Source organism: Colossoma macropomum, unplaced genomic scaffold (assembly GCF_904425465.1).
Source record: "Colossoma macropomum unplaced genomic scaffold, Colossoma_macropomum, whole genome shotgun sequence".
Classification (NCBI taxonomy): domain Eukaryota; kingdom Metazoa; phylum Chordata; class Actinopteri; order Characiformes; family Serrasalmidae; genus Colossoma; species Colossoma macropomum.
The window spans coordinates 9,067,355-9,091,331 of record NW_023494786.1 but is presented as its reverse complement, the minus strand read 5'-3'; the positions used below and the strand labels follow the sequence as shown (position 1 = coordinate 9,091,331).

Genomic DNA, 23,977 nt, shown 5'->3' with positions numbered 1-23,977 from the left:
GATGCCATACCATAGGTTCCCCTGCCAGCCATCTTGTGAAACTGCTGCCAAGTAAGAGGGCCCTGGACTCCCCAGGAGCGAACAGACCTCTTCTTCTGGATGGCATCCTGCAGCACAGGCTGCAGAGACAGCAGCATCCTCAGCACATCCTGAGAGAACAGCGAACTCAAATCCACAGCTGAAAAAGAATAAGGTAACAGACTGCAGTGATGAAAACAATATGATCAACCAAAGAGCTGTTTAAAATAAGCTATTCAAACAAACAGCTGGGTGGGCAGAATGAAGATGTTATCATTAATTCTGTCACAATATGCTTTCCTGCGTACATCATGAGTGTTATTATCTAGAACAGTAAACAATAAACAACTGCATGTCTCATAAAATGTCTCAAAATTATGCAGTTATCTTGTTTTATTAATTTATTTTTACCATTTGTTAGATTTTTTCCCCCCTTTCTTTTGTGTTCCTTTTCAGATTTCTGCAAAAATTGAATTTATTACAATATTGTACCCACAGTTCTACAGCCTTTTTAAATATAGGACTTCTGTTTTGCTGGTGCTTCCAGCTTGTTGAAATATCAAAAAACAAAAATTTTGGCCACTGAAAACGTTAAGCCAGAATAATGATTATTAATTATTCAATTTTCAATGATAAGTTGAAACAAAGTATGTCCACATTTTAAAAATTCTATAAAACTATGAATCCAAGTACTATTTCACAGAGCTAATTATGTTCTCTTTGTAATCAAACCCTAAGTAGTTAAGTGTTTTTTAAATACCGATATCCACAATATGCTCAGAAAAGCGTATTGTGACATATTGCGATGCAATTTATCACAATGATGCATTTTGACATATTGCTCAGTCCTACTAAAATGCTGTTTTTTCTTTCCTGTGCTGATCAATGTAGTTCGACAGTTTGAGAAGCAGCAAAAAGAACTGCAAAAAAGACTGACATCATATGTAGCCTGTTGCAAAGCATAATTAGAAAATAGTGGAATTCATTGCCTTAAAGGTCCAACCGTTCTCTTTTGTTGAGGATGCTGGATTTATGGCCTATACTCTATTTTGTTGAAGCTTTTATTTTTTTAAATTGTCAACTTGTTTTCGGCCCAGTGTATCCTAAAATTCAGATTCTAATGCGTCACTACTAAATACTGCAATACATGCTGCATTTTGAGGACATGTATCGAAAACATATGTCTACCAAATGTTTTTTTCATATTACCAGAGAAGCCACCTCACCATTGCGTTTGGCCCAGGGATGCAGAGACGAACTCCTGACCAGTGTCTCGTCTACCTTTCCGCCGGACATGTTGTCCATGAACTGGCGCCCATGCTCCAGGGCTAGGTAGCAGTCAGAGTAACAGTCTCTCTCCTCCAGGCGCAGAGGCAGCCGGAGGTCTGAAATGACGGGCTCCAGCCCCGCCAGGGAGGAGAAGGGGTTGGTGCACTGCTCCTGCAGCAGCAGGATGAGCTCATCTGAGAGGCATTCTCTCAGAGTACCCCTTCTGTGCAGGGAGGAGGCCCGTAGAGCCTCAAAGTGCTTCTCCGTGTCCCGACCAGCATCAGAGCCCCTGCCCACGATGTCCAGCTCATCTTCGAGGAAGAGGCCAGCTCCGTTGCCGTAGCGCCGGTTGACGACGGCGCTGAAGCCGCAGGTACAGGGATCCATGCTAGAGTATTCTGAGTCCAGGCCAGGGTCGCTGATGTACACGCCCACATCGGCACCCTTGATGTTCATGTTACATACGCAGATACAGCAGCTGTCGAAGTTGCAGTCCTTGTACAGGTTCATTACGGAGTCTGAGAGGATGAGGGTGACATAGAGGCTGTGGGCCTCCGGGATGGAGGGCACAGTGGCCGGTTCCACAGAATTTAAAGGCCTGCAGGTGGAAGGGGTGGAGGCGGGTGAGTAGAGGTCCGAATTCTCATACTTCAGAGAGCCCTGGACACTGGCCGGGCCTCGAGGAGTGCGGGGTGTGCGTGGGGTCCGTGGGGTGGGGGCAGAGAAGCGAGGGGTGGCAGGAGATGGCAGGATGCCTGTACCGCTGTTGCTGGGTGGAGCACTGTTCGACAGGAAGGGAGTGTGGGTCTGAGGAGTGTATGTCTGGTTGTAGTCTTGGTCCACAGCACTACCCACACTGGGAATGTTACTATCCAAAGAGAAACAAGAAAAAAGTCAGCTCAGACATACTACCCAGAAAAATGTCAGGGCATCCTGCACAATGCGGGTAAAATCAGATGGCAGGGCGTATGTTGAAGGCATGTGGTCACTGAATGTGTGCCAAAGAGCTTACTAATAGAGAACAGCTATTTTAGGCAGGCAGCTGATTAGTCTGAGCAGAGAAAAGTTGAGTACACTTTGTTCCCTTTATAAACCAGTTCTGAGATTTATAGCCTGGTTATTTGAAACAGCTCCTCTTTAAAGCTGCAATACATATGTAGCATTGCTGAGTCATGAGAAAGCAAAGCAAAAAAAAACAAAACAAAACCTAACTAAAATATTATAAATATACTAAAATTATTCTGTTCAAAAGTGTCAGGTCTTCACATATTAATGCCACATGCATAGAGCCAAAAAGATGGCCCAGCTCGACGTTTAGGTCTCAAATGCAAAACCAACACTATACATAAGATGATAGCAGTAGATAATTTCACTCACATCCTCAAAAGACACGTCCTTTACCAAGTTTTGAGTTCTTTCTGAATACCGCCATGGGTCAGAAGCACAATCCACAGAAGCACAATTACAAAATGTTCTTCCATACATGGCGTGCAATCACATATTTCCTCTAAAGATGTCTCCAAATCCCCAAATCTTACACAGTGTAGCCTTAAGAGCTATGTGCTGAAATGGCACTCTCATTCACAGCCTTCCCTAATCAGGTTATACTTTTAACGATGCAAAATTGATAAAAGCATTAAACAAAGAACTACGATAAACCATTCTCTCTCAACTCGTAGTGCAACTAGATTTTTGAAATTACTGTAAGGTACCTGTCCTTGTTCAGGAACGACATGGCAGTCACTGGCTGGAGCATCTCCAGTTTGCCCACAGTCCAGCTGGGCCTGTAAACGCACTCCTCCGGCAGCTTGACGGGCAGCAGGCACTGGCTAGGAAGCATCTTCAGAGGAGCAAAGAGAGAGCACCCGACGAATGCCTGGCAGGACTCCGGCTTGAATACAAAAGAGAAGTCCTGGAAACACATCAAGCACAGCATCAGTACTAAGCTTGATCATTTAATGCACAGGTGCTTTTAGTTTGTGTGTCACTGTGATCCTGGTAAATAAACTTATTCAGAGTTATTCAATTCAGAGTTAACTGAATCTCACTAGGGCTGTTTTCAAAACATATTCAAAAAAATATATTGTGGAAAAGCTTGCGGTGAAATGCATATTGACACATTGATGGCTGCATCAATATTTGTGAATTTACTTTCACATTATGCATGTGTATGTGAGACAAACTGATACTGCATTCAAGCATGACAGTGCGATGTTCACAGCATCCAACACGTGGCAAAACGTGCTTTAATAGTTAGGGTTTAGATCTTTATGCATCATTATTTGTACAAATGACTGCGTTTGAGGAAAAAAGTGTGTGTGTGAATAAAGTGAGTATTATTTACTAAATAATGTTAAAGTATCTATGATCCTCGCTAGTTATGTATGAGAGTTTAACTTTCACAGACGTGGTTTAATTTACATTGAATTATTAGATTGTAACTGATGGATTTAGCGCATAGCCATCAGTATTTTGATTTTGTGTTTGTTGAGCTACTTTGTATTTAGCACTATTAAAAACAAAATGGATGATGTTAATGTGCTGTGATTTGTAACATGTATTAGTGAACATTTCATTGTTATGCCCCGAATACTGAATGTCTGTGATTAAAAGTGCAGAAACCTCACTCCTCTTTCTCTGTGGTTTGAAGAGAACCTCAGAGTGAACCACACATACTTTTTAGAAGCTCTCCTAGCATTATTAATGTATTCATTACTCTGTTTTTTTTTTAACTTAAAAAATGGTAAACATAAATAAAAATGTCTATCCTTGTTCCCAGCAGTATTTATTTACTAATTATTTTTGTTGTTTTTCAAACACATTTTAAGGTAAACATTGCTGTACATCTGGTGTGTTTTATCTTATCGTATTGTGATGCTTGTATCATGTATCATGAAGCTGTGGACAATACCCAGCCCTAATTCTCACCTTGATCTCTGAGGGTTTGGGGCTGCAGAAGCCCTCCTCCACCTCCATTTTGAAAATGCCACAGAAAGCCGGTCCATCCATCAGAGTGAAGCCTGGCGCAGCTTCCACAGAGCCACACTCCTTACCACCCATGTTCATGGGGGAGAAGCCCATAATGTGCTGCTCCAGAGACGGAGGCGTGGGGAAGGACGACTGGAGGTCTGCAGAACCTGGATACATACAAAGATATTCATTACTCCATGGTTACATGACCTTTGAAAAACTGAAATTTCCTCACTTTTCCAAAGTGTTTGATAAATTGTGTAAGCAGTGGTAAAGTTTAACATGTACTTGTTCACTCCCAGTTAATAAAGTCCATATATGGAAACTAAGCTGCAAAATCAGCCTACAGCAGTTTAGGTCCACCCATTCATGCTAAAGGAGTGTTTCCACCATCTTAAGCCAATGCCTTTCAAAACTCTGTAAAAGGTGCCCAATCTAAAGTATTCAAAACAATGGTAACATATTTCAAGAGGAAATGGCAACTTCGAAAATCCTTCACAGCATTAGGGCCCCTCTGAAGCACTTACTTATACAGGACAGGCTGTCAGGTGCTGCTGATTTGGGCTCCTTGCCACCAATTTTCTCCTCTGTTCCACTCCCTGCTCTCCTAGCTCCAGGCTGTTGGGGAAAACCAAACCAGACAAACTGCTCAACTGTGTGAAACTGTCATGTTTCCATGACCTATGTATGACTTGTACAACATGGATTAGGCTTAGGCTTCGACTAAACACCAGTGGTAATGTGAATCACCATTTGACATTCTTTTTAGTCTAGGCTGGAAAACTGTCCCTGTAACACAGTTTGTACCACTAATGATGCACTCCATTACCTTATTTGTTGCTTTGGTGGATACCAGGTCAAGGTTAATGGTTTCAGCACTTGCTAGGGCTGGCCTGAATAATTTGAATACTCGATAATTTGCTCATTACGTTACGTTTGTTTCTCTATTTCATGTGTGGAAGCTTCATCTTTTTTTAAGCTAAAAACCACAAAAACAATTTCTAATTTTTAAGAGTGTTCCTTTGAAGAAGCAAGAGGGACCAGAATGATTACTAAGATGGTACCTCTGAAAGGTCACACTGAATGAAACATTTAGATAAGAAACTACTGTTCACTAGTGACGCAGGCAGGGTGCCTACTGACCGTAAGCTCGTCTTCATCTGAGTTGAAGAGATTGTCCAAGTCATTAATGGACACAGCTAGGTCAGTCACGTGCATCAGGCTGGTGGAAGGTAGAGGTTTATTGCTGGCTGAGCCATGGGCATCTGTTGGGAGAACAAACAAATTGCAAAAAATGCAGGGGGGGGACAAAAAAAAACAAAACAAAACAAAAAACACACCTTTATGCTACAATTAGTTGTAAGAACTAAAATCTACTCACCCTCAGTCGAAGAAACACTACCATCATCCCTCTGAAAGAAAAAAAAATGCAGTAAACTATGGTTACAACAAAAAATTGTCAGAATAATGGAAATCAAATAAGTAAGCTTCAGTTAATTAAAGAGAGGATAAAATAAAATTACATTAAAAAGTTTCTGAAGGGTAACTGAGAACAGATGACAATACCACTATTTAAAAGTTATATTATATATGTAAAAGAAGTCAACTCTCAGATGTTTTTTTCATAAAAATATACATTTCAATTTATAATATTTATAATAAATTTCATTTATACACTGAACGAGACTTTTTATTCCTATTTTAATGCCATCTGGAATTATTGCAAATATGTGCACTGTAGCACCCCCCAAAGGCCAAGCTAGGTCAAATTTGTCAAGTATCCTCAGAATGACAGAGCACATAAGGTTAGCTTAATCAGACAAACAGTTGCCGAGATACAGCATGTTACAGCACCCTCCAAATAACAATTACATCATATACGCAAGCACATTAGTACTGAATTTAGGCATGCATTGCTCATCATACTTTGGCTGATGACTGGCTCGGATACTTGTGATGAATGATTAGACGCCCCTCTTCTATACTATTGTTACAGAACCCTCTCATTCAGGTAACCATGTGCAAAAATAACCAAGTTAAACAGTTAAACTAGGATGGTGATTTGACAGACTTCGGATTTCTTTTCTTTCATTTACATATATTTATTTTTATTTCCCAAAGGTTATTTTCGATGCATATCATTAACAACAATAATAACAGAATATGATAAAAAATCTACACAAAATAATAATTATAGCAACACTTTTTTTGTCTGGTTATTGAGACAGAAGTGGCAGCAAACACAGTGATGGCATATATAATGAAGCTTAATTTTTGTGAAATAAAAACATAAAAATGCAGGTCAGTAATAGTTGTGGCTGTAGTATACGGTCATCATACACTGGCCACAAAACTGTAATCAATAAAGTAATAAAAAAAATTAAGCCATTTCACCTAACGCCGTTCAAAATGAGCCATTTCACCTGATACACAAAAGCTGAGACATGATTTTACTCATTTAATGTTGTGTGAACAATTTTAGGGCTATCTTTGCCATTTGGATTAAAATTAAAAAGCAAAAGATAGATAAAGTCGTTAAGTTGCGTCATAGGATCAAGAACTTGCTTTTAGAATGAAGAGGAAGAACCACCAATTATGCATTTATGGAGATCCACATTACCAAGTCCTCAATTAGCAAATGCTTTCCTCAGCTTTTTGCCTTCCTTTTATGTTCTTAATTCATATTTAATGACAACAGAATACAGTCTCTGGCTCTCTTAGCTGCTCTACACAGAAATGCACCAAAAGAAGCCCAGCTTAGGTTGCATGTGTGAAAAGGGACACTCAAGATTTGCATTATTAAAAGAAAACTAGCAACTACCAAGAAATTCTGAAGCTTCTAAATGACTGACCTTATTTCTCTTGCCAGGCTCTGCGCCAGGCTTCTTCTCTTTATCAGCGAAGGTGAACTCATCATCTCCCTCTACAAAAGCGTAAGGGTCTGTGTCCAGCTCTTGGTCTGCATCACACACAGCTGCTGAGAGATATTGGTTCTTCTTCTGTATGTACATCTTCACACGTTCCTCTGACACTTTCAGTTGCATCACGGAAGACGACATCATCCTGAGAACCAAACACAAACATTTTAAGGAAATTAAGACTCATTATTCCTCTTCCAGTACAATACAGGGTACAGTTTTTGGCAGGATATAGCAACTTGGAGGCAGCACTTAGAAATGTAAAAGGAACGTATTTCAGGAATAACGTTATCAATGTGCTGACTGGGTATTAGTTGTAATTGTTTGTGTGACAACCTGCTCCAACTCAAATCTCACATAAGCACATGTAGTGTCACTGTGATAATACATGGAAAATTACACCTACTCAGTGACTGAAATAATGCTGTCCAGGCCTCCACACCCACTGCTGTCCTGCCTCAGTTTGTCCATTGGAAGTGAGGGTGTCTGCAGGTTTGCATTCTTTTTGCCAGGTAGTCTGAAGTACCTCCAGGGGTTGTGATTTGTGTCCTCGTTGGGATTGATGGCAGAGCCCACATACACAGTGGGCTCCATGGAGTCTTGGTAAGCAGTTGGGCAGTCTGAGGGCGCAGGGTCTAGGGAAGAGTCGTCTAGGCTTTTTTGAGGCAACAAACAGGGCTCTGTAGAAGGAGGGTAAAACTGTTGGTGAAGGGGCGTGGAAGAGCGTTTTAGCTCCCCTGTTGTCTCGTCCTCACGTTCACAGGGATGTGGGCTGAGTGGCGGAGGCTGAGGCGACCCAACGACATCTCCAGATGTATGCAGTGTTTGGGTTTTGACCATGGTAACATCCACATGGTGGAGACTGGGGTAATGGCTGTCCTCCTGGCCACGCAAGCTGAGCCTCTGGTTGCCCACTTCTGCCTCCAGGGTCAGCTCCTCAGGGCTACGGTGGTGGAATGGAGTCTGAGGCCTCTTCTGCTGCTTCTCCGCCTTCTCCAACTTGTCCACTCCCTTGGGTTTGGAGGGGGGCTGAGGGGGTTGGCCAGTAGAGGGAGGAAGGCCTGGAGTGCTACCTGTTCGCTGCCTCAGGTTCTTATGCCTGAAAAAATGAAATTGAGCTAATATAAGGACAGAAATCTCTGAATTATGGGATGTTTAACGCATTACTCAACTAAGCATTTGTGGCATACCTTGAGCAATTGCACTGAGTCCTTTGAGACGGTTCAACGAAATTCCAAACACCAACTTTGTCCATCTCTTCCTCACATACACCATTGGTCATAGCTGAAAACTTTCTTCTATAAAAATCAAACAAAACATACAGCTCAAGCAATGAAATGTAACTTCTCTCCATCATGTGGAGTAAAACGATGTTAATTAAAAAAAAAATAAAATAAAATAACCCCCACAAAATTCATACTTGTTCTGAGCTCGGTTAATGTTGCACTCCTGCCATACTGTCTCCATTAATTGACCGGCCAGCTTGCGGGGAACCTTGCCCCCATGATGACTGGTGCTGTCTATGTTGAAGCCATCTGACACAGCAGACACTTTCATCCACCTCGGAGCAGGCTGCCAGACTACAGTATGGGATTGAAAGAGAGAATGTGATCACTATAGATATAATTAGAACAGGTCCTGAAACATCCCTGACCTGTATATTTTCATGTCTCTCTACCGTAAGAGCCCAGACACACCAAATTATTAAGGACAAACTAGCATCATCTAAGGCCCACTGATAATCGTCTTCGCCTCCTGTCTAATACAGAAATTTGTACTCAAACACATTGAAAAGACTACAGCTATACGCTGACACCAACACACTAAATGTGCTTGCATGAAAGGGAAAAAACTGTTGTTGGTATTAAGTCTAAACTGCAAACACTAAACATATAAAGTATATATTAAATGTCTCAAGCTTCAAAGGTCTTTTTTTAAACGAAACCCAGGGTGTGCTGTTTGCTTGTTTGGCCCTTTCCTCTTGTGCTGATTCAAAGCTCTCTCATGGCCAACCACAACATCAGCAGAACATGTTCAATATGCCAAAATAACACTGAGGAGAGCCAGTGAGAGCTAACCACGCAGGACACAATCGCATAAACTACAGGCGACGGTCAGCCACCAACACTAGCAGACGACCGACAAGCGTCTTGGGCTTGTTAAGGAGTTAATTAGGTGGATCAGGTGTGATGGAGCAAAGAAAACGTGAAAAGTAGTGGACCTCCAGGACCAGGATTGTGCACCACTGATCTAGAATACCAGGCTCTGTAAGTTGAAGAGTACATCGTACATGCAAAATCCACAGGACACAAAGACGTCACCTCAGGCTGAATGCTAACAGTACCTTTCTGGGCCTCCTCTGGTGAGGTTGGAGGAGTGAGTGTAACCGAGGAGATGGCTGGTTCTCTGTGGGTCGTGTGACAGTGCTGGCCTCCAGAGCCCACCGCAGCAGTGCCTGAGGAACTTACTGCAGCTGGGGCCGGGACATCTGACTGGGCCACCAGCACCAAGCAGGCAGGGTACACCATCCTCACCCCGGCTGAACCAGTGAAGAGAACACACAAAACGCTCAAATTTGTACTCAGCTTATAAGTTCTTAGGAACATGATAATATTTCTGATTTTTTTCAATCCTACTTTTTTTACTGATATTCTGTCTTACCGACAAGAACTTCCACAGCAGCCAAGGAGTCATCTTCCCAGTCTAGATCATCCAACTTGTCCTCTAAAGTTTCCTTGGTGTTGGGGCTGATGGGGTAGAACTGCTTCCATTCTTCTATTAACTTCTGAGTTGGAGGATCAGAGAGCTTGAAGGACTGACCTGTTAGAGTCCCACTCAAACCATATGGACTGAGAATCACTGGAAAGAAAAAGCAACAACTTTTAAACTTCTACACATTTATCTTCAAACATTTCTATAGTGTGTACGCTACTGAACATATACAGGTGCACTTTAAAGTAGCTAAATTCACTAGAAGCAGTGTCTGGATGCTTTTTGGACATTGTGTTTTATAGCTGAAGTGGATACACTGGTGTGTCTAGACAAAAACAACAACAGCCACTATTTAATAAGGTGGCAGTATCAGTGAAGTGTTTACACCAAACATTTTCATTTTGAGCAGCCTTTAATTACCTGGCCCAGGGGTGTTAGGAGTTCCAGCTCAATCTCGCGTTAAAAATTTCACATTCAACAAAGGACCATTTGGCAGCAGTAAAAGGGGAAATGAATACCAAAGTACTGAAGTTGTTTTGATTGGAATAGAGCTAGGCTGCATTTGGCTAAGCCTACAAACATAAAGCTTATGTAACTGAATAAAATGCCCTGAGGGAGGCTAATAATGAATGAGGACATGCCTGACTACTGAGCAAAAGCATCATCAGAGTCAACCCTCAGCCATTATTGAACAACAGAACACCACCTCTTTTACTAGCACAGACATACTATTAGGCTAAGGGAAAAAGAGGCTAGGACAAAAGGACAAATGTAAAAATAAATCAATATGAATGCCACAAAAGGCAGTGGTGATGTAATTTAGCTGTAAATGTGCAGCTGGAGTACACCTCATCAGTGCCAGAGTGGGTCTGTACTGAGTTAATGACTAGCAGCAGAGCAGGCAGGAGAGTCCCAGAAGGATCAGCATGATGCTGTAACTCTGCCATTATTATGTCCTTGAGCACAGGGGGAAAAAATACACTTGCCACCAGACTGACTGCTAGCGGCCTTAGAGAGACAGTGAAAGAGCCAAGAAATGCAAAGCCACCTTCTCGCTTTGATTTACACTATGTAGCACTAAAGTGTACTAATCTGTTGACAGCTCTGTATTGCCTAATGCATTTTTGATTAAGATTACACAACGATGGCCTTCCTTTGCAAAAACACCACATATATACAGTGACATTTCAAATCAGCCACATCTAAAATTATTTTTATTTGCCGAGAAGGGGTAATGTAATTTTACCACAGGATGACTGTATTGCTTATGGCTGATTTGCACTGAATAAGAAATCTCAAATTATTTGCAGATAGGAGCAGCTACTCAATTTATGAACTGATGTCATACCAACAAAGTTTGATATGCAATACCAAGCTGCTCACAAATTGAAAAAAATGTCAAAATCCATCTAGCCGTTTTAAGTGTATGCAATGTGTCATTAGCTTGAGAATTCACAGCGTAAAATCAAATTTTCTTCCCCCCATCCCTTTACATGTTGTAATACAGTGTCATATATTACAGGCCAGAGAATATGTATCAGCTTTATTCGGGCCACAGAACAGAGTGCCTCTATACTTACAAAAAACATGAAAAATTCCTTTCTTGCATGATGATATGCTGTATTTACAGATATTTTTGTTCATTTTATAGTAATAAAAACATTCCAGGATCTTAGCAGATGCTGGAGCGCATAAAATGTTTAAACTGGCAGATTTAGACGGGACTAAATAGCTGGTAATAATTACATTATCCCACCTCTTCATGTAAAACTAATCACGTCCCAATAGTACTTAAGACAAATTTCTTTGACAATTATATGGAAAATACATGCACAACAGAATGTTAAGCAGCTGCTTTGAGCTCCTGTTAGTGCTAGCTCAAGCTCACCCGGCCAAAGCAGACATCATGAAATCATCAGCCAACATGAAAGAAACTGTCTTACCTTGCAGTGGCCTGCTGCTCTGCTGGGCCAGGGTCAGGTGCTCCTCGCTCAGCAGGTAGACAGGCTGGTGCTGGTTGATCTCCACACTGGTACACACATTGCTGTCTCCATGCAGGAAGAAGGTGAAGGCGCAGGACAGATGTTCACTTTTAAAAGACAGACGATAAAAGGAGTTAAGATTCAGGATTATTTTAATGCAACCAGATATCTAAGTACCAAGATGTGCAAGAAAATGTTCTTAGAAGTGCTGATCACGATTTCAATGTTGCTGACATATTACGATGTGCAGGTTACTGAGTTCCACCTCAGGCCCTGTCCAGATCTGGGTATTTCTGAAACATAGGATAGCATTTTTCTCTGCATTGGGACCTCCCACCCACACAAAAACCATCATTTAAGGTCACTTAAAAGGGAGTTTTTTTTTTTGAAAACCCTCTCCATGGTGGAGAGATTTCTGTAAACTGTTTTCATGTGAAAGGGCAAAAAGCAGTTTTTTGGAAATCACTACCATCACATTGAACTTGCATGTGACTGTTGCTGCTTTTATTTATTGAGTACGCAGAACTCCTCCTCAATGTGGCTGACAACTGGGTTGTTTCTATGTGCTCGGCATTTTGAGGGTTGAATACTTGTTTATAACAATTTTCATTAAACTGAAACTCATACGAGTCAAAATGCGCTACAATCAGTTCTTTTTAATGAGGCGTCAATCAGACTGAAAATATAAAATTGATCAATGACTCTAAAAACATGAGGCATCATCTAAAGTGAGACTTGGAAAAAAGCATCATAATTCAAAGGGAGTTAGAAAAAACCTAGAAGAACTCCACTTTCGCTGCCTGATCAGGACTATGTGGACGTTTCAGAGACAGCACAGAAACATACACAGGACTTGGACTTTTTTTTTGCTTCATAAGACTTTATTTTCTGGCAGACTTTGGAGGTTGAATCTGCATGAAGTATCGAGTTAGAGAGATCAGCAGGCCTTTTGGTGGTTGTAACTAGGGACTGACAGATTATCGGCACCTGCTTCACTCCCACAGCGAGAGGAAAAGGTAAAAACATGACAACGTAGTTGGTAAAAAGCTAAATGCACTCGGACATACGATTTCAATCACTTTAGTCAAACAAAGTGACTTGTGCATGCAGCTTGAGCATCACAATAGTTTTGTGAGAGTGATAGGTTTCTGTGTGTGGGAGCAGACATGCTGTGTGGACTCTTTCTGCATGCTCACAATGTGTTTCTTGAGGCGTTCAACATCAAATTGTACATGTTATCGCTCCCTACTGGACTGGCATGCTTACATGTGCGTTGCCTAGTTGCTATTATGTACTTGTGCGGATGAGCTGTGGTTATGTACAAAAACTGAGAAAAACCCTGTGTTTTCAAAAATATCTGGATAAAGGTGGATGAGACCTCAATCTACCCTCAGCACATTTTATCATATCTGAACTGCTGTGTGTACTATTAGGTTAAAGAACTGAGGAGGCAACATTTAATTGGTTAATGTCTGGGACACATTTGCTGTCACACAAACCATTACACATCAGAAGAGGCTGTTTTTAGATTTGAACTCAGATGCAGAAAAACACTGTTTCACCCACAGAGGTGCACAGAGCCACAGGGTGTTGCACACATCATAAGAGCATATGAGTGAGAGAGAGTGAGAGAGAGAGACAGACAGAGAGAGAGAGAGACACCGAGTGTGTAGCTGGTTTGGGGGGGTGGGGAGAGTCTGCATTCCTCATATGCCGGCTGAGTACTGTGTGGAGTATCATTAAGGCACGCTACCAACTCAGCACCACAAACTCAGCATAAACAGATGGCACTTCAAAGCCTGCGTGCAGCCCTGCAGTGTTCAACACAGCCTGAGATCAGGCTACGCCATCCTTGCTTTGCTGCTGTGCTTAAGGAAATCAAAGCACTTCAAATTATCAGCCTGCAATAAGACTTCTAGCGCGGCAAATTAGTAAGAATTCAGAATTGCCGCCGCTCCGGCAAATTGAGACGGTTACATGACTGAGAGTGAAACACTATTGACCTTGTGGGAGTAGAAACCAGACCGCAAACACCAGGTTTTCTTAAAAAAAATAATAATGACAAAACAAGCTCATCGTTAAAGTACAGACAGAGGAAGCAGTCACATTTTCCAGCACATGCATCCTTAACAGCCACTGCAGCCCAGAGAGCACACCCAAAGCAGGAAGCCAAGGGGCTATTTCTGACACATTCTCATAACCGTACACACACCACAACACCTCAGTCCTGAGGGAGCAAATTACTTCTCGTCAACTTGGACAGAACAACGAATACTGCTGCCCCAACCTTATCTGACCAGGGCTAAGATCCATGCATCTGAAAACTCTGGAGCATTCTACTGAAAAGTGAAGCACTCTAAACTGAAATAATTACACAACAAACTGAGTGATCAGAGGTGTTTTCTTGACTTTTCCTAGACCAGGGGTTGCACCCTATACAAGCTAACGCAGCACCTACTGTTATATGCAAATATTTGAACACCCTCGGTTGATGAAATTTAAGTGCACAGTTTCCATTTATTTGCCGAAATTAACATACATACAAATTAAAATATGTAAAACATAAAAAGTTAATAAATTATAAACGTTAATGTTAGTTTCAAATTATACATTCAATTGTGCAGAAGTGTGTTCTCTGTAGAGAATGTGTTAAATTAAGTGCAAACTTCTGCATAGGGTTGTATAACTGAATACTCAGTTAACCACTTCAAGTGCTAGTATCTGAATAATGAAACCATTATTTGGCTATTCATTACGTTGCATCACAGGAATTCAAGGAGAAAACATGGCTGAAAGTCAAGTCTGCCAAAACTTTAATGCATAGCTCAATTTAGTTTTTTTTTTTTTACATTTTGTTAAGCCACAGGCCAGCAATTCATTCTTTAATTCAACGCATGTTTTTACAATTTAGCAATGAATGTTGTGTATAAACAGCAATAAATGTGTATATATATATATACACACACATTTTAAAAATGTAGAGTCTGGGACTATATCTATTCATATATAACAACATTCTGCTCTTCTGGAGTACAATAAATAAAATATTGTGTGGAAATATTTGTCAAATCTAAATATTTGTCTGTTGCTGGCAACTTTTTTAAGCAATTATCTGGGGATACCGATGGAATTTCCTATATCACTGTGCATCCCTAATTTTACATTAAAAATAATAATCAGTAGAGTTTACCATGTTTGTATATTACCAGTAGGAACTAACCATTGTGTTGCAGCCTGTAAGGATGTGCTAACGTTGAACAGAGCTTCGGCCATACAGTTAATATGACCCCAGTGAATGCAAAGCAAACGCTCTACTGATTGCCAGCACAACCTTGTAACAGGTTACTGGAGAGCCATTTACATCTGTAGTACACACAATCTTAATTCAAATGTAATGCTGCTTTTGTGATCAGAATCAGTTTAACAGCACCTTAAAAAGTTTAGTTAGATGATTCAGGGAAAAGGCAACCACGAACCCACAACAGCTTTTTCCACTTATCAAGCAGACAGCACTGGTGGTTGTTTACCTCTTGTTGATGGGTTTTTCATCCTTCTCGTACGGCTTCACGAACCACTTGCCGATGCGCACAAAGCACCGGTTCATGAGGCAGCGCTCCAACAGGTTGTGGATGGCTTTGAAGAGCAGCGTGCGGCATTCATAGGCGAGGCCACTCTCCCACACCCCATCTTCATTACCTGATGGAAGAAAACACCATGGCATCAGTATCAACACATCTTCAACTTCATTTTTACTCCAATACACACACACACACACCCCTCGAACAAACTCAAGTGACTATTACAACCGTTTCAGTGTTTCCTTCACCACAGTGGATGATTATAGTACCAGACAGTGAAAGGAAACCACAGACTAGGTGAAGAACTCTGGTGCAAAGCCAGTACAAGTGTCACCTCTAATTTCAAGCTACATTTCCTCTATTTTATATCTCTATTTCCTGCTGTAGTGTATTACTGTCTTTGTAATCATAATCAAGAGCTAGCCATTTATGAGTAGCGCTTTTGTTTTTAACAACACTACAAGACCAAACACATTAAAACATTCACTGTGTCAGTTTGGCATGCTCGGTTAGGACCCCACTAGCCTTCAAATTTATGCCAGGGAAAGAAAGTCGCATGAAGCCTCGAACAAGGAATTTCACCAATTTGTCAACATTTCTGCCATTAACAACTAAACAAAGACATTCAAAGTGGTTTAGAGCAAGATGTGCAATTTCAGAGGGACTAACCTACGCTAATTGTACACAGTTTTGTATAGGAACCAAATGGCTGGCAAGTTTAATGCCCCTAAAAGCTACATCATAGAAGTTATTACATGAGATGATTATAGATGCACTACCTGACGCCTGAAACATTGTTTCACGATAGGTTAATGATGACATTTTGGGCTAAAATGTATTTTTAATTCATTCATGGTGAAAAATAAAATGGTTATTTTTCATTGTTGGCTGTAAGTTTCTCTACAATTAACCATTTCACATCAACCCACTCTAAATAACTGTTTATATTTCAATGACTGAATTATGTGGAAATTCTGAACAATGGATGGAATTCCCCTAAGTTTTTACACTACTGTTCAAAAGCCTGGAATCGCTTTTCATTAATATAAACTCAATTTTGCGGCAGGTACATTACAGAATGATTTTACCTAAGAGGATACAAATTCATAGGTTTCATCTAATTTGTATGAAGCTGTAAATTACAAAAATAAAACATTTTAATTCATTCAAATAAATACATTTTGTGAAGAAAGAATGATAAGAGCTGGTGATGATCCCATATGATCAGGAAAGCTGTATTTGAAAGTTAAAATAAATGAATATTCACAGTACCCTAAATTTGAAATGTGGTGATCAAATCTTGAGGCAGATTATGTATCAAAGAATAACTGTAAATAGATAATTACAGTATATTATATATAACTCAATAACTTAAGTGCTAAAAAACTTAAAACATTAAATAAAGCATAATACCGTCTAATGTCTAGCTTGCAGCATTTTCATCAACACTTGTGTTATTTATTTAGTATATTTACAAGTTACTATTGGATAAAACAATTGCAATTATTAACATGACAATTGTTTTTAGAGTGATAACAGTAAGTCCGGTCACCACCCAACAAGCAGGGCTAAAACTGTGGGCCAAACATGGAACCAAGAGTCAAGCTCATCTCCAAGCTTTTGGAGAACACAGAATTTGCAGAAACGTACTGAACTAATCTGCTTGAAAAATAATTCCCCAACGGAAGAGTTCATAGATTCAGTGAGGGCTAAAAGCATTATCAGCTGCTTTCAGGTCTGTGCAAGCAATCACTGTGTATAATGAGTACAGAGATCAAGAGCTCTCCGAACAACAGGTAAAGGTCAGCCTCGTCTGGTTTATAAGCAGCACGTCCGTGTCCCAAACAGAAGACAGAGCTCTTCCCTGCATCTGTATGTTCTCCATTCCTCAAATGAGGACTGCGGTGAGCTCAGCACAGCTGCAATCAGAAACATGATCCCACTAGCAAGTGAGAGCAAACACCCACAAGCTATTTACAAAAGCTAAACTCTCCCAACTTCATGATGAGGAACTTGTGCAGAGTCCTGACTACCGAAGCTTAAAATTTAGCAGTTGATTTACAACTTCTGACTTGCAGCTGGCTGTATGTATACAAATGGCCCACTGAAGCCAGCAGTGGCTATGCAGCAAGACTTCCTATGCAAACTTATTATTTCTTAGTTTCTTAACACATTAATAGTGGCCTTTGTACTACCACACTGGCCACATGACCCTTTGATTTCTCATGACAGTTAGGAGCTGTGGGGAGGAAAAGGATGAGAGCGTACTTGAGAGTTCATGGTGAATGAGCTCGGCGAAGTTAGGGTCATCACCCCACCAGAAGACCCAAAGCTCACGACGTCCAGGAGTCTGGTGCCGCCGCCACACGCTCAGCACGTCTGCCTTCAGGCACCGGCTGAAACTGCACAGGATGGGGTCCTCCTCGGTTACTGGAAAGAGGATGGGGGACGACGTGGGGCCCTGCCATACAAAGCATTTCCATTTGATGCCTGTGAGGTCAGCCTGAGGTCAAAGAGAGGGAAAGAGAGACAGATGAGTACTGTTTCAATGTGGTCATTAATGAAGCCACGCAAAAACATGTCAGAAAAAAAAATACATGCATGTCAAGCACAATGCAGACAACTTTTAAGCGCATGAGTCAGTAAGAGGTTTGCAGAATGTACGCCTGGGATTAGAGCTGACTGTCAAGGGCTCAAAAGTAAGCTGATGCCATTTAGCTTATGCATATCTTAAGCAAACACACAGAACCAGTTGGGCATGAGCATTTAATAGTAACGATAATAATAATAATAATAATTATAATGATAATAGTATGATCTACATAAGTTGCTTGCGTAAATATTAAAACTCTTAGGATTGCTACCGTGCCCGGCACTGTCAGACAGAATTGGGCCAATTTCCAGTTATACAAGACATTCTGACTGGAAATGTTCTCAACCACCTGCAGGAAATACTTGGTGTCTGTTCGAGGCAGCAACATGAGTATATTTTACCACTTTAGAAAAAAGATAAACGCCAGCCATTTATGCTGAGCAGTGCCAGGGGTCAGTAGTTATGGGATAAGATGGCACTAGGGCAAAATCTTTGGACGAGATACTGGCTGGGAATCTGATCGCGAAGTAAACACCAAAGTGCAAGAGCACCAAATGCTAAGACAGAAGCAATCAAGTCAGCACAGCAGGAAAAATATGTGGGCCTTGCTTTACATACAACCACTGTAAACTGTAACTGATAGGAAATGGCTAACTTAGTCGTGCTAGCAAACTTACTTTAACGATTAAACACTTAATATAACTTCTCGTATTTCACTTTCGATCTTTTTTAGTAAAGCCCTTCGTCATGTCCTTTTATAACACTGCCGTGAATAAAACCTTCTTGGCGAGTAACGTTACATCTAAATTTCAACATGAATAGGAGAGTTATACAAGTTAACTAGCTAGATTAAACGCCAGAACTCAAATGTTCAATGTTTAATATGAATTTGAAGTTCAGTGGGATAAAGATAACAATTAAAAAACACCGTATAGTAGCTAGTTGTTTTTAAGCTGTGGGCGCCGAGCCAGCTACTTTGACCAACTTACAACTTGTTATCGCCAGGTAACGTTAGTGGACACTGTTTACTAGCGAAATCAGCTAATTAAGCTACTCAAAAAATAAAGAACTGCCAGAAAATACAACGTCGTGAGGCGAGTGCGGTTTAACATTATTTAACACGTTGTTTGTTTGCGCTCATGTACTCTTTAGGTTATTAGCTACGTTTGTTGCCTTAGCTCAACAGGCCTCGTCCGCCACTTTGAGTGAGCTGGTACACAGCGCTGGATAGCCAGCCAGCTAAAAAACACAGGCTCTGGCCCCTCCGCGGTAGCTTTAGCCTCGGCTGCAGGTTAAATCTCTTACCAGACAGAAGAGGTTAGAATGGCAGTCCTCCAGGCTGGCCCCGTTGGGTACGAAACAAGAACTCATCCTCAGGGCGAAGACAGTCTGCCCATCATTTCATAAGCACGGCAACGGAGCTGGGGGGTGAGTATTGTCCAGTACCTTTTCCGGGCAGAGGCAGAATAAGCCCAGTCAGCCCTCAGCCCGGCTCTCCGAACACAATCAGCCGTCAAGACGTCTCCAGCAAGTTAGCTAGCCGTTCAGCTAACTCTTCAAATCCTCTTGTTCAACTCGCTAACGTTCGCTCAGCTGTTGTGGAAAACAGAAATTAGCCATGCTGGAAAGCTGGCTATATTAAAAAGACAGAATACCTTCTCTTTTTTTTTAAATGTGACGCATCCGATAAAAAATAAAATAAGATTAATTAAACCGTCAGAGGTAAATTCACCCCTCCCCCTTTACTTAGCACCAGAGTAGTTAGCATCTGACGGCCACTAGCCTTAGCTAACAGGCTAGCTAACGTTTAGCCTGCTTGCTAACTGATTGGCAACCCAGCCAGCCAAGTCGAGTAAAAGTGTTCAGTTAATTAAAAATAAATAAATCGCAATATCGCTCTTCTTTTCACGCTCTCCAGAACACGCGTGTTCACACTGAAAACGGTCCATTAAACATCCGTTAAAAGCCGAACTGCGAACACAGCTGAAAGACGAAACATTTGTCCACTTCTCAGCGGAGAGTCTCACTGGGTTTCTTGTTTGAATACATGGGTCGTATCCTTTAATGGCGGCCGGAGGGACACAACTCTTTAGCTCCGATTGGCAGCGCTGGGAGTCGAGTGAGAAAAAACGGAGTCGATTCTGGAGGCCGGATCTGCTGGATCTGTGAAGTCAGGAATCGATTATGATGATTAAGATAATGATAAGAGGAGTCGGATCTAAACTGGGATCATTCTCCCTCTTTTTTAAGCAAAACTTTGACAACTGTAACTGACAACAGTGAGCACCCACTTTCTACACAGTTCTGATATGTGAACTAGTTTTGTTCAAAGCTAGACTCACAGAAAAAAACAGCAAACAAGCTTATTTTAATCTATACAGGGAAACAGTGTTTAAAATATACGGAGCATGTATGAAAGTTTCTGACATTTGCTTCTTAAACTGCACACTTTTAAAATGAAAAGCTTAATTAAAACTGATAATAATAAACAATGCGAGTTTTGCCTTTTCTGAAAGCCACCAGTTGATATAACTTTCAAAATAAAAGCCTTGCTGAAAACATTAGAAAGTTCCTTTCTCTTGGTTTCTGGTCGTATGTAGTGAAAAAAAATCTTAATAATTAAATCATTAAGATGCAAAGGAACACATCCAGAGTGGTTTGATGTGAAATGCTCCATTTTAGAGAAACGTAGGCCTACAGAGTCAGTGTTGTTCACAGCAGTGGTGTTAGGAACCAGGCCTCTTAATTGTATGCAGCGTGCTTTAAGGCGAAAGAGTACACAAAGAAAATGTATTTTTGCAGACCTGCCATTTTTTTTTTACCATTATCAACATTACATACAAAACTCAGAGGACATGTGTAGGTTCACTGGTGGTTTTGGATAGTAAATAATAAGGCTATATTTGTGTTGTAGACTTCACGACCCCTGGTTCCTATCACCATCACTGTAGGGAAATCTGAGTCTGTAAATTTCTCTACAGTGAACCATCTCACATCACACCACCCTAAGTGACTTTGCTTACATCTCAATACTTGAAATTGTGCAGAAATTTTGAACAAAGGAATTGACAGACTTAACAGGGCATCTCAAAATATGATATCAGGAGTCTGATGCAGTTAAGGCATGAGCAGTATGTGACCAGATCCTAACTTTTCACAACTTTGCTTTTCAATGTATTTACACTGATCTGTTTTGACTCTGTTTTATTATGTTTAATATGTTTTAGCCTTCTATGAACACCAACTTCATAAATATCCTGCAAAAACTGACAGTTTTTCTGTTTTTTTTTCTTCCAAGAAAAGCACACGTATTGTGATAATAAAGAAAATGATCTGTTTTTGCTGGCATGTTCATTTAATTGAATGAAGCATAGATGCTATTTTGAGGCTATTAGTTTTTGGGGGCTTTAATTTATGCTCTGAGTTCAATGTTAAAACACAGCTTTTTAAAATGCAACAGATGTGTTTATTATTCTATTACCATATTTACTGATTTACATTTGTTGCTTAGCAATAATCTAACATCTTAAAGACTAAACAGGTCTGTTTTAAAGAAATCAATATTACATGCACATACAGTCAGCTCCACATGTACTGGCACCCTTGATAAAAATGGGTAAAAACATCATGAAAAAGTTTCTTTGTACTCAAGTTCACAAACCATCTTACATTTAATTGAAGTAGATTTAGTCCAAGAAAACAAAAACGTTTATAGAAAAATGCAACCCTGTATTTATTACACTGTGCAACTTCCATTTCCCAACATAGCATCAATAAATGATCTCCTATAATGTGCTTCATAAGACTGGAAAAAACATAGCAAGGAATCTGAGGCCAATCCTCAATATAAAATCTCTCCAGATCCTCCAGGGCCCTGGCTCCCTTCTTTCAGACTCTCTTCCTCAGCTCACTCCACAAATCTTTAGTGGGGTTTATGTCAATAGCCTGGGACGACCTCAAAATCTCGATTCTGGGGTCACTGAATTTATTTATTTTTTTGTGTGTGTGGAAGTGGATGTATGTTTTGGATCATTTTCCTGCTGGAAGATCCAACCATGACCCAGTTTTACCTTTTTGGCAGAGACAGTCAGACTTTCTGTGTAAATCTTAATTCATGCAAAAACAGGAAAACAGCCCAATACATCACAGATCCTTAACAATGAGGATGAGGTTCTTTTCTGAACAACCATCCTTTTTTTACTCCAAACCCACCTTGAGTGTTTGTTGTCAAAAAACTAATTTTATCTGACTACAGAGCCTGGTTCCACTCAAAGTTCTCCAGAGTCTAGTGAAACACAGGTGCTTGTGTTTGCAGTTAGATGAACATTTCTGGCACACTTCTAAATAGTTTGTTGGCTTGGATGCGGCATCTAATTGTCGTTTTAGAGACGTGGTAACCCAAAAACGCTACTATCTCCCGCAAACCTCCAACCGTGATCCTTGCAGAAATTTGTACCTCTCTAACATCCTCCTCACTGTGCATGGGGTGCTGTGGGGGCATCGATGGTGGCTCAACAGCGGCCTGTTGCACAAAATTCCATGAGACGAGGACCAATCAGTGTGACAGATTCTATTCACAGCTGTCTGACCAAAATGGCAGACAGGAAGATATTCAGATGTGAGTTAAAAAGCATTTGTTTATTAAGTTATTAAGCTGCACTAAGCTTTTAATCTGAATTCAGAAACTTTAAATAAGCAAAATAGCTCATTGGAAAAAAAAAAGATTACAATTGATATACCAAATGCAGCATAGCAGCACAGAGCCTGCACATCTGTAATGGAAGGAGCTTGTAGGTAGGTTGCATGTGCAGAGTAGCTGAGAGGGAGCTGGCACTGGAGGAGCAGCTCAGGGGGTCAGCACAGGGACAGGATGGGGAGCCAGCACAGGAGCTGCACAGGGAACCGGCATTGGAGGAGCAGCTTGGGAGTCAGTACAAGAACAGGATGGGGAGCTGGCACAGGAGCTGCACAGAGAACTGGCATTTGAGGAATAGCACGGGGGGTTGGCACAAGAACGGGACGGGGAGCCGGCACAGGAGCTGCACCGAGAACCAGCACTGGAGGAGCAGCTCGAGTAGCCAGCACAAGAGCTGCACAGGGAACTGGCATTGGAGGAGCCGCTCAGGGGGTTGGCACAAGAACAGGACGGGGAACCGGCAAAGGAGTGGAACAGGGAACCCGCATTTGAGGAGCAGCTTGGGGGGGGCGTCAGCACAAGAACAGGATGGGGAGTAGGCACAGGAGCTGCACAGGGACAGGACACTGGATGAGCAGCTTGAGGAGCCAGCACAAGAGCTGCACAGGGAACTGGCACCGAAGAAGGAGCTTGGGAAGCCAGTGCCAGAACAGGATGGGAAGCCGGCACAGGAGCTGCTTGTGGAAACCAAAACCAGCTCTCTGGTGTTCTCCAGAGCCCTAGGTGGCACTGTGGGACCTGGCACGGGAAGGCTGGTGCTCCTTGGAGACCTGGGCAGCACTGTGAGACCTAGCACTGGCTGGCTGGTGCTCTGCGGAGAACTGGGTGGTGCTGAGGTGACCTCATCACTTGCTGTCACTAAGCTGCACTGAGCTTTAACCCACTTGGTGACACAGGGGCTTGAGTCAGAGTGGTGTGGCCTACCTTGAAAAATTCCTTTAAGAGCATTTTCTTCCTCAAGCTGAGGGTTAAATTGGGTAAATGTGAACTGGAAGACGTGCCTTTGGAAGAGTGGTGGCTTTGCTCTGAAAAGCTCATTTGTAAGCTGCCCATTCTAAGACAAGTCCTCATAGCTGATAATCTACAAAACCCACTTTAGCTTCTTCAGAATGGAACGACTTAAAATAATGGACCAAATAGAGCTTGCGCTCACCCATAAACTCCTCACACCTCTCCAGCACACCTTTAAATATCCTGTGGGGGTCAGGCGGAGTTGTGGCCTTGTGGGGACAGCCACTTGC

General features: G+C 41.4%; 1 protein-coding gene across 1 annotated transcript in view; it reads right to left on the bottom strand.

Moving 5' to 3' along the window:
* med13b (mediator complex subunit 13b) overlaps positions 1-20,151 on the bottom strand; it is a 29,766-nt gene extending 9,615 nt beyond the window's left edge. Inside the window, exons 1-17 of the mRNA XM_036560204.1 lie at positions 19,346-20,151; positions 17,716-17,950; positions 15,397-15,565; positions 11,831-11,976; positions 9,837-10,034; positions 9,520-9,714; positions 8,596-8,755; positions 8,366-8,473; positions 7,582-8,274; positions 7,110-7,320; positions 5,639-5,669; positions 5,401-5,522; positions 4,785-4,875; positions 4,216-4,424; positions 3,000-3,199; positions 1,245-2,155; positions 11-178 (exon numbers count right to left, since the gene is read on the bottom strand). Of these exons, the coding sequence (XP_036416097.1) occupies positions 11-178; positions 1,245-2,155; positions 3,000-3,199; positions 4,216-4,424; positions 4,785-4,875; positions 5,401-5,522; positions 5,639-5,669; positions 7,110-7,320; positions 7,582-8,274; positions 8,366-8,473; positions 8,596-8,755; positions 9,520-9,714; positions 9,837-10,034; positions 11,831-11,976; positions 15,397-15,565; positions 17,716-17,950; positions 19,346-19,411 (3,913 nt within the window). The 5' untranslated portion in view covers positions 19,412-20,151. The remainder of the gene's footprint in view (positions 1-10; positions 179-1,244; positions 2,156-2,999; positions 3,200-4,215; positions 4,425-4,784; positions 4,876-5,400; positions 5,523-5,638; positions 5,670-7,109; positions 7,321-7,581; positions 8,275-8,365; positions 8,474-8,595; positions 8,756-9,519; positions 9,715-9,836; positions 10,035-11,830; positions 11,977-15,396; positions 15,566-17,715; positions 17,951-19,345) is intronic.
* Positions 20,152-23,977: the final 3,826 nt, after the last annotated feature.